The sequence below is a fragment of the Penaeus chinensis genome, chromosome 31 (genome assembly GCF_019202785.1).
Source record: "Penaeus chinensis breed Huanghai No. 1 chromosome 31, ASM1920278v2, whole genome shotgun sequence".
Lineage (NCBI taxonomy): Eukaryota > Metazoa > Arthropoda > Malacostraca > Decapoda > Penaeidae > Penaeus > Penaeus chinensis.
Genome location: NC_061849.1, coordinates 2,740,125 through 2,751,982, shown reverse-complemented (window position 1 = coordinate 2,751,982; position 11,858 = coordinate 2,740,125). Strand labels below are relative to the sequence as shown.

The 11,858-nt window shown below is 32.9% G+C and overlaps 1 protein-coding gene across 8 annotated transcripts in view; it reads right to left on the bottom strand.

The window, feature by feature from the left end:
• Positions 1–1,554: 1,554 nt before the first annotated feature.
• The window catches only part of LOC125041708 (F-BAR domain only protein 2-like), a 78,983-nt gene continuing 68,679 nt past the window's right edge, over positions 1,555–11,858 (bottom strand). For 2 of the 8 annotated variants that reach the window (XM_047636932.1, XM_047636931.1), the window contains exons 15-23: positions 10,689–10,846; positions 9,322–9,402; positions 7,399–7,541; positions 6,689–6,900; positions 6,411–6,566; positions 6,036–6,168; positions 5,419–5,621; positions 4,852–5,081; positions 1,555–3,178 (exon numbers count right to left, since the gene is read on the bottom strand). In XM_047636932.1, coding sequence (XP_047492888.1) covers positions 3,117–3,178; positions 4,852–5,081; positions 5,419–5,621; positions 6,036–6,168; positions 6,411–6,566; positions 6,689–6,900; positions 7,399–7,541; positions 9,322–9,402; positions 10,689–10,846 — 1,378 coding nt within the window. In that variant the 3' untranslated portion in view covers positions 1,555–3,116. The remainder of the gene's footprint in view (positions 3,179–4,851; positions 5,082–5,418; positions 5,622–6,035; positions 6,169–6,410; positions 6,567–6,688; positions 6,901–7,398; positions 7,542–9,321; positions 9,403–10,688; positions 10,847–11,858) is intronic. The other 6 variants (XM_047636933.1, XM_047636934.1, XM_047636936.1 and 3 more) reach the window with 6 other exon arrangements.

Genomic DNA, 11,858 nt, shown 5'->3' with positions numbered 1-11,858 from the left:
GAAGGAAGAGCATTGCTGACTAGTCAAAATTACAGCTTTTGCAGTCTTTCTAGTGCAACTCTATGCTTTTTGTATGACAGTTACAAGTGTAAGCCATTTATGATTCAATACTATTCGTCCACAAAGGCATTGTGTAAATACCACTTACAATACAGGAACATGTTTTGTTCAACGGCTTTGGTATATCTCACTGGCATCAGTGAGGCTCTTAGGCTTGAACTAACACTTTTTGTACATAGATAACACTAAATCCTGTGAAAGATCAAGCACAATCAAATCAGAAATCAATTCACTAAAATGCCTAATTAACAAATACACTTCCTATTTAGCTGAAAAAGTGATGATTTAGATATACATATATTTACATAGTATTTCCATTCGCCATCATATGTACATATAATTTTTGCATGAAGTGGAATGGATATCAATTCATTATAAGAAAAAAAATATATAATACAAACATTAGAGGAGACACTGATGATAATAAACAAGTAAATAAGTATATGCAGTAAAATCCTCTGCAGATGACATTATACTGATATATAAAAACAAAATTCAAATACAACACTCAAGGTTTATCAAGGATATTTAAAAAATGAATATAATAATGATAATCATAATAATTAAAATAATAATAATAATAACAATAGTAATAATAATAATAATAATAATAATAATGATGATGGTGATGATGATAAATTGTTTAATAATAATAATAATAATAATAATAATAATGATAACGATGATAATAATAAAAAAAATGATAATGATGATATTCATAATAATAATAAAAATATTAATAATAATGATAATAATAATAATAACAAATAATAATTAATAATGGTAATAACAATAAACTAATAATAATAATAATAATAACAATAAAATAATCATAATAATAATAATAATAATAATAATAATAATAATAATAATAATAATAACAATAAAATAATAATAATAATAAATATTATGATTATCATAATTATTATCTTCAATCATTAATAATAAAATTATACTCATCATCATCACCTTCACTAACATCATTACTGTAGTATTATTATTAACATTAATATTAATATTAATAAATAATAATATCAATATTAACATTAATATTAACATCAGTATTAATATTAATAAAAACAACAGTAACAATGATGTTGATAATGATGATATAATAATAATAATAATAATAATAATAATAATAATAATAATAATAATAACAATAATAATAATAATAGTAGTAGTAATAGTAATAATAGTAATAATATGATTATTATAATCAAAATAATGATCATGATGGTAACAATAAGAAATCAATAAGGATAATAACAACAATAATAATATATATGATGTTAATGAAGTGATAATGATTATGATAATAATGATAACAATGATAATAATAATGATAATAATAATAATAATAATAATAATAACAATTATAATAATAATAATAATAATAATAATAATAATAATAATAGTAATAACAATAACAACAGTAATAATGATAACTACCATCACAATTATCATTATCATCATCACCATAATAATCATTACCATATAATTAACAATAATACTCAAAAATCATAACAAGAATCTGATTGATAGTCATGATGACAATATATGGAAAAAAGAAACATTATGAGATGCAATAATAATGAATAAGGAGAAGATTCTTAAGTTATAATGAACTTGTACACAAAATCATTATTTTGTCATAGGATTAACCAGTACAAGAGTTTACTGTAGTTTTAAACACAAATGGTGCAAATTTATATAACAGAAACAGCATGGGCAAATTTCTCTTAGTGCTTCATTTTATTTTCTTCATTAAATTAGTCTTTTCTAATATTCAAAGTTACTAATATATACTATAAAAGAATGTTAATCATTCAGAGAAAAGAGAGATGGTGATAAAAGGATCATTTTTCTCTAAACACATCTTATAACTGGTGAAATGACGACGTTCCAAGAGAAATATGACTACAACTCTTCCTAAGGGTGCGCAAATGTGTCCGTTCATACGACATTTGATACAAAAGGGATCAGCAAACTCCTGACTACACATGCTGTAAATTCAGCCTTCGATATGTCAGCTCCTTCATTAAAGACTAATAGTAAAGGGTTCCACTTGATATTCTTTAATAAAATTACCATTTCAACAAAGCTAGGTCCTACAGATATTCTCTGAACCTAGATAAACTGAAGGATTGCAACATCCCAAAGTTGAAACTTGATGCAAATATAATGTGATAATCTTGAACTTCCAGATACTTCCAGAGAGTTTCAGAATATTATCACAGTTGCAAAAAAATATCTTGCAGACCAAGAAAAAAGTTAAATAAAAAGTTAAACCCTCTGAAGAACCAACCACAGACATTCAGCTTCTGAAGCTCAATAAATTGTACTACACTCTTCCACTGAAAATAACATGCTTCATCTAAACGAGATCATTACTCTCTTGATGAAGATACAAGGGCTTCTTGAGCAGAGTCTATAAGAAGGTCCTTAACATGGACATTACCTCAGGCATCATTACTTCCTCTTGTGCACCCCTTTTAGGAATCATTTCATGTTATACCAGTATTTCTCACACAAACAACCTTTGGTACATTTTAATCATGCTGACCCTTTTTGTAATTCTGATTACTTGAGACATTATAAGAAACAAGCTATTCTAAGAAATCATCATCAGAAAAGGAAAATTAAAAAATAGTAATCATATATGAAAGAAAAAAAAAAAAAAAAAAAAAAAAAAAAAAAAAAAATCTTCCTCTGCAAAATAAATTAGTAGGCATAACTTTCAAGAATGCACTTCTTTTCTATACTGCTATCCTAAGCTTTATTTTTACTGGGTTCCATTATTCTGTAAATGTTTATATCTTAGAGTGACCTGAAGGAAATGAATTGGTGAGAAAAGTACAAGAATATGAGGCAGAGTGTTGTAAAAGACACATAATCACATAAAAGTCAGAGATACTGTCCCACTTTAGCTATTTCTACTATGTGTGGTATGTCACCAAATGCTGTACATTACACTCCTTGCATTTATCATAATCTTTCATTCAATAAAACTTAATTTCTATATATATATATGTATATATATATATCTTATAATACTAACTAGGGATCGAGCCATATCGTAGTCTTAACACAGCATCTGCATCACAGATGTATTTGCCTGAAAAAAAGGTAGAAACAAAAATTAACAATGTGAAGTGTGAAAATATGATTATGATTACATTAAATTTTGATTAACTTTTAACTACTGGAAACATCTCATACATTGGTTATTGCGTGTACTTTGTAAATATAAAAGGAGAAACATAAAAAGAGAAAGAAGAAGAAAAAACAAGACATCTGAGGGCTGAAAATGTTTCTTTCCCTGTCTTGGGGTGTGACATTAGTCTACTGTTATGACCAAACTTTCAGCCATCTTGGTGCTCTCAGACTAAACTGGGCACAGTTCATAAACAAGTGCATGTTACAATAAAATAAAACAAAGAAACAAAGAAAAAAAATCAACAAGCCAGTCTCTACCATCACTGTTCTGACAAACCCTCATGTAGAGATGTAATACTATTATGAAAAAATACCACTATCATGGCAGCAAAGCCAGTTAGACTACAGCCAAATGAACTTAAAGGGTTCAGCAGGGTGTTTTTTTTGTGCAATTAAATATTTCCTACTGCCCATACACTATGACCCATCCCTAGAAATATATACATCAGACTGAGGTGTGTGGAATATGGCATTAAAAAATTAGTTTTAGTTATGCAGGTATTTTATACTGTGAGACTGGATGGTGTGCATGATTTAAAGCACATTACTGTATTACCACTCTTTCTCTCATAATGTAATTATTGATATTTGACTTAGTCTCACTAACTACAATCTACAAAATCTGACTAATGTCCCCTCCCTTTGAGCATATTATGGGTTCCTAATAGTTATGTGCATGTATGCAAATGTACATGAGTATTAACCATGGTGACAGGAATGACTCGCCAAAAGTGCATAAACCTCTTGGAGGATTATTAGACTTGTTTGGCCTTTAGAAAGAGGCTTTTGCATGATTTCCATCAATAAAAAAGTGTGGAATGTAATGTCTCCCAGTTCTTGGGAGGATGCTAATTCCATTCTTAGGATCCTATTCCTGCCCGTCATAATTGAATGTTATGAAAAAATAAATCAAAATGGCACAAATAACAGTGTTAATTATTATTATTATTGCAGAGTTATGGACTACTCTGAGTTATGAGTTATGGACTACACACAGATGCTATGGAGTCTGTGTGAGGAAACAGTCTATTACTTTCTGGATAAATCTAATCAAATGATAAATATAGACATTGGAAAATGGCATAAAGGTTAAAATTGCTTATGCATAAAAGGAGATAATAACATTGTTATGGGGAGGCACAAAGTCTTGTCACCACGAGTGTTTGTGTGAGCTCAGCCTACAAGCTGCACAGCCGTCAGAGTGGCTGCTCAGGTAAGCCTAATGCCTCTGTATTATAGGAGATGGCTTTGTATAGTTTGTTATCACAGGCAGATCAGCTCATGAAAACTGAGTTTGGAGTTTGGAGGGATCAGTGACAGTAGAGGTTGCTAGTGAATTTTTTTCTTTCTTTCTGGTTAGGTGCTAATATTGGTTTGAGAGTTCCAAATCAGTTCATAGGCAAGCTGAAAAATAGACATTAAATCTGGAGGACAGAAAATGTTGTGTATGGTCATGTACATGCATATGTACACATATCAACCCACATCTCCATGCCTAACCCTTCCCTCATTAAAAAAAAAAAAAAAAACCCTAAACTAAACTAAAATAAAATAAAAATGTTAGACACATACCTGAGACAAATCTCTTCTTAATAAGTGAAACTCGATACCCTGAGCCAAACAGACTAAATTCTAGCCCAGATACAGTTGTCCCTTCACAGTTGAAATAGGCTGATACAGTGGCTGGTGTGGATGGCCCAGCTGCAACATCAAACTTTGCTCTCAGTGACCCCACACCTCCTCCTGTCGAGTGCTGTGACAATTCTGTCATCTTCCACATAGCTCTCTGCTCGTCTTTCAGCCTAAAAGGATAACAAGAAACTTATAATATGAAGAATTACAAACATTTAGCAATGCATATAATTATAGACATTATTCTAAAAGAAAAGGAAAAAAAAAAAATAAATAAAATAAATAAATAAATAAATAAATAAAATAAAATAACAAACTCTGTAAGACTACACACAAACCAGTATATCACTTTCTGGTTTATCACATTTTAAATAAATGAACTGCCTCTAGCTTTCAGTTGGTGATCACATGGAGGACAACTCTGATAAGAAGAAGAAGAAGAAGAAGAAGAAGAAGAAGAAGAAGAAGAAGAAGAAGAAAAGGAAACAAAACAAACAAGTTGCTCACCACTGTCCTGAAGGCTTTGACTGCATATTTCCAACTACACCATCCACCGGCACCTTAATGTTCAGATTGAGCAATGGAGATGGTGACGCAATGGCATGAGGGTTATACTTGTAGTCTATGCGTAAATCAGTGTGGGAGTCTTCGCACTTCCAATATGAAACTAACTGCAGCGGTGACGAGTGAGCTCCACTTGCAATGTTGACCTGAAAAATATTTTACGATCAAATATTCATAACCACAGAACAAAACATAAAAATAATTTTCAGTTCTTCTTCCAAGGACTGCTACTTACACACCAAATTCTTCTCTTTGAAAAAATGCATAAAATTCAGCTCAATACAAAATGCCCAAGTACTTCACCAAATAAGCGCATGGATAAATGGTTCTCCTATAAAAAAAACTAATAAAATTACAAATAACTGCAACCTTATTTCCAATATTTACTTGAAAACAATCAGGCAGCATTTGAAGAAGGAAAAGTGTACCAAAAAATAAATTCAAGTAGCCATAGAAAATCTCACACACACATGAACACACACACGAACACATACACAAATATATATATGGCAACATTGGGTTAAGTGTAAAAAAACATTAAAAAAAATGTATGAACAAACCTGGTACTTGATCATGTCCACATTAAAATAGGATGCTGAAGGGTTACTTTCTGCTTGCTTTCTAAGTAGAGCAGTGAGAGCAGGCATGTTGAAGTCAAATGCACCACATTCCTCAGTTGACTGTTCTGTATCACTTTTAATAAAACAAAAATAGGGTTGTTAAACATGGAAGTCTTGTGTTAAAAGCATCTAAAACCACCTGACTTATACTTTTCTATAAACCATTACCTCTCTAAAGAACAGTGAAATTTTACCAAAGAAATATTTACCTATCTCTGTGTAATAACACACAATTACATAATGACAATCATAAAGACAGTAATTGTCGTTAGCAACAATAATAATGATGACCACTAAAAAAAGATAAGTACTTACACGGTAATAAGTTGTCTGTTGGGTAAGACATTTGTAACTCTGGCAAAATTATTAACCCTAAATGATAGCTGAGCAGGGGATGGGTTATTGGCCAAGACACCAACAATACCAGCTGGAAAGGATACCATCATTTCTCCTGTGACTTTCACCTGACACCTGTTGAAACAAATAAGGCCATCAAAAACAAGAAGAAGAAGAAGAAGCATCGTCTGTCAATACAAGATGTTTACAGTATTTTCCAAAAGACTAAACTATTAAAATTCTATTTATCTGCTCACTTAGACTCATCACTGCCTCTAAAATAGGCATGGCAAAGCTCTTGGAATGCAACAGCAATGGGTATGGTGTCAGACAACCCAATTGTGAGGGGAGATGGCCCACGGGATGTTCCCACCATGCTGGAGGTGCGGAATTCTAAACTTGACACTGATTCCGCTCGGGAAAGTCCGGATACTGTTGCAGGACTCTGACGTCCCCGTGGAGATGGTCCCTGAAAAATTTGTTCAACATATCAAACATCTGAGAGAAAAGAAAAATACTTTGAAGATTAAACTGTAACGTTACTTATGACATGTCCTCCCTGTGGACATATCTGGTCTTTCGATCATTAAACCAACACCATTGCCTATTCTTGCCATAACTAGATGAGGTCAAATCCTAGATGGCAAGGATATACACCACACAGCCAACCTTCTCCAAGTCGTGCACCCTTAATAGTGTTTCCTTTGTTTGGTTCTAGGCATTGCTGCTTAGAAGTTAAGGCCTTTTTTGAGTCTCAATTACTGGAAAATCCTGTATGCTGTAGCAATATGCAAAAAGAGCAAGGTAATTACATCTTCCTATGCTTCTCATTTTTCACTTGAGTGGCTGACTGTGCATGAATCCCAGCTAGTGGCTTGGTTTGGCCTTCAGCTTTCCATTAACTGTTGCACTTTAGAAAAGGTACAAATGTTGTTCTATCGTCAAATGTAATAACCACTACCACTACCTCCAGTGCTTTTCTTGATGGCGGTCGGGGTATTGCCATTGTTGGAGTGGGTGTGGATCCACGACTTGACGAGCCTCCACCCGTTCTCGGGGGAAGTGCAGGTGGAGCATCCCCTTCAGCTTCATTGAGAATTTCACTCAGCTCTGTAAGTGAGAAACAAATATAAACCATATCAATAACATAATAACATGATAATACACAAGCAGTCAATAAAACATGCACATCATGTGCACTCGCATGCATGCACGCACACACACACACCCACACACACCCACCCACACCCACGCCCACACCCACACCCACACCCACACACACACACACACACACACCACACACACCACACACACCACTCACTCACTCACTCACTCACTCACTCACTCACTCACCCACTCACAGATGAGTATATTTCAGCAAAACTATGAATCACTAACCTTTTGATGTTCCTTTTAGAGCATAGCAAAAACACAAAACTTAGTACACTTTCATTGCCATATGCTCACTATATCTCAGATAACATCATTGTCTCAACATTGGGTGGTGGCAACAAGTATAATTAAAGCTCTGAGGCACAAAATGCATGAACAAATCCATATGAACTATTTAGATATTATTACCAATTCTTAAACTAACAATCACTCATTTAATGTTTCTTTGATATGTTTCCTCTCAGTATTTCATCAAACTGTATTTCATTTACCAAATGACCATATTTCAAATTCCTCTGTCAGTCTAAATAATAAATAAATAAATAAATAAATAAATAAATAAATAACAATAGAACTAAAAATGAATGTAAAGAACTCCCCTATTTAAACCCTGCACCATTTCTCGCATTCTCAAATATGTATCTTTCCTGTATTACAAATTAAAAATATAATGTTTCAGAGTCAGACTTCACTAAATACTTCATCAATGACTTTGGATTCTTGTAAATTATTGATGTATAACTCAGCTCAATGATCATGCCCAAAAATGTCTATGTGCCTAAAAAAGATCCAGAAAAAAGTGATTCTGATGGAAATACTAAAAATCCTAAATATCATCTGTTCATTTCCTCCATTTCTTTTTATTTACTTTAGTAACTGATAAGTGTAAATGTTCATTCTCTTACCTTCTTTGTTTTATGAAGATATGATAAATGGCTTGTGTATAATAAAATAAATCTTGTGAAATCCTTAGGCATGCCTGTCTTACATGAAGATGCAAGTTCAACAAAACAGCCAAAAGAACAATTATATCACACACATTTTCTTAATTTCCTAAATGTTTTGTGTATATTAATATTGCACATTTTTGCATACTACTTTCTCAAGGATACCCAAACTGGGGAGGGGGGGAGGGGAAGAAAACCTTTATATAGACGGATGAAAAGACTTTGTAAAGATTTGCTTAAGCTTCCTCAGGAGAAAAAAAAGAAAAAAGAAAGAAAAAGAAAGAAAGAAAGAAAGAAAGACAGAAAAATATCACATAAAAATTTACCAAAATGTACTTGGAGTCATATATGACAATAAATGTGTCATCTTGTATGCCATTCTATTGCTTTTCAAGGGTACAAACAAATTTAAAATGGGCAACTTGGGCATTCATAAAGATATATCACTCCTTTTTTCAACTTTGGAGAGGGGGTTTCCCAGACATCCCAGTTTAGGCATTCTTACAACTTAGTCTCAATCAAAATGTATTAACAAAAAAACAAAAATATGCAAGAATAATCTTTTATGGCACTTTCATTAACATTTCCAAAGTTAACTAGCTGACTAACCACTGACAGGTAATTGTTTATGTCCTCATTATGGTCTTAAAGTTCATTCTGCAATATGTTATTTTACAGTGGGTGATTCTTCCATTGTACAGGTAATTAAAATCATTTTCACTTATCTCTCCCCCTATGCATAATGGCCTATTCAATGCCACAAAACTTACCAGCATATCTATCAGCACGTGGGGGTGGAGCCAGCACAGGAGATGTTATGGAGCTAACAGATGGTGCTGGTGATGAAAGACCTGAAATATATTAGTCAACTAGAATACATTCCTCATTCTCCTTCCATGTCTATATCTATGGAGATCTATTAAACTAAACAGTGTAAAATAACCTTCTTTCATTTGTCCTTGGTCTTCTATTCTCTTGCATTAAAAGGAATTAACTTCTTATATCCTTAAAATAGGCAGAGATATAGATGGGGTAATAACTTTACAAGTAGCAATGCTATTGTTAAAGAAATGGTTGGCTTGTAATAACAGTTAGTTAAGCAAGGGAGTATTTAGGTAGCATTTAGTAAATCAAGAAAATGTATATAACGATTACATCCAACACTTTTTCTAGCCCTTTGTGCATGAGATATATGCCATGTCCATTGTGATTTCAGTTTATTAATTGTGTTTACACATAGATGGCTCTACAAGTACACATTCACGATGGAGTAAATTACTAGTTCTATGTACCTCATCTGTTTACCTTTTTCCTTTCCTTGATTTTTGGAGATATTATTTTCTATTCCATACTCCTAGTTATACTTTAATAACATTATAATAAAAATGTCATCAATAATAATAATATAATAATAATAACAGTAATAACAAAAAAAAAAAAAAAAAAAAAAAAAAAAAAAAAAAATAATAATAATAATAATAGTATTAGGTGACAGATTTTTTTTTTTTTTTTTCCCCCGTAGAAAATCATAGAATGGTGAATTCAAGTGAGGTAACATAAGCCTATTAACGGACTCCTTCATGGCTGAGCACTTGTGGAGCTATTTGTGTCCAACAAAATCCACAAAAAAGTACCAAGTACCCACGTACAAAGGGTTAAACATCGCTAGAAATAAAGATCGCATAATTAATTAAATTACTATCCCATCTATAGATCTTACATTTAGATATATATGTAAATAAACATATGCACTTGTGAAGCCTGAAAATCTAAGAAAAGACATGAATAGTGCATTTGATAACTGCACAATCTGGTTTTCATGCTTACTACCCCATTGTCTAATAAATTTTCAAAAAAGCAATGTGAGAAATCAAGCTAATACCTGACATCCCATTATCCCTTTGAATTTTCTACATTTTGTATACAACGTCTGGTGCATTTTCATATGATATGTAACATGCTCGATAAAAAAATATGATGAGCACCGTAGTTATCAGACAAACAGATAACTTTAAAAAACGTGCTTTATTAAACAAAAAAATAATAATTAGGACGTAGCAATGAAATGATCACCTGACTTCACAGTGCCAGCTACAAGCAAATATGTAAGTCAGTAACCTGTTAATGCATTACCAACCTGTTAATGCATTAGATGCTGGGGACATGGGTCTGTTGAGAGCAGTGTCCCCTAGTGTGCTAGTTGCTAGAACCCCTCTTGGACTGCTATCACTGGTCCCAGAGCTCCCACCAAAGGTAAGATTTAATCCTAACAGGTCTGCAGAACTTGTCTTGTTACTGCTTAAACAAAAGAAAACAATGTGTTAGCAACATGCATCTGATTCTCTTTGTTAGCAATGCTTGCTAGGACATATTTTCATAAACTGCTAGTCCTTATATTATCAGTTTTCTGGTCCTTCCAGGTCTGGTGTGCAGGCTATAGAGATCATGAAATATCAACTGAGTTGACTTTGTCTAACCACTGTTGTAGTATGGAATATCCAAAAACATATAGGAAAATTCACATTGGCTCTAGTTTTCCCTACTTGTCAACTCTTGACCTAGGCAACTAGAATTTGCTCTTTGAGTGTATGTAATGTGCTGTTTATTTTGTGTTGTGGAGATTCGATGTCATGGAATGTGTTTTCTGACTTCTGCAATTCAGAGTTCTTTCCGCACTTGCCATTTTTTAGAATAAGTTTCAGCAAGTCCCCTTTTGATCGTTCTTTAGTCTGCATATAAGGGACATTTGATTCACTCATTCACCTTTTTTGTTTCTTGTGTTGCATTTTCCTGCTTCTCTCCCCGTCTATCTTCCTTCTTCCACTCTTCCCACATTCTTCGTTGCAGTTTGCTTTTTCTTGTGTTGTGTGAGAGATGGAGGGGGCCTTTCCTTTGACTTTCTTCCTCTCTTCTCCTCTTTCTTTTTTGTCTTTTTTATTCTTGTACATTTCAGCAAATATTTTTTTGCTTGAATCCTAACCTCCTGTGTGTTTTTCCACTCTACACGTTTTCCTGTCTTTAATCCTTTGGATCTGGATGCCTCGCTCTGGCACTTAGATGAAAATTCAGGCATTACGCTTACTTGTCTGGGGACTATCTCAGATGTGCAGCTTGCAGGCCTGGTCCATGCGAACAAATGTGCGCAGTATCAAGGCTCCTTGCCTCTTTGCAATACTATGCTGGAGACATGCTTCTGCTGCATTGCTATTTTCATAGATATATATCTGTCATTTGTTATGTCTATCAAGTTATAATAGACTGCTTTTTTCTTGTGGATACTCCATATTATCTCTCCACTCTGTGCATT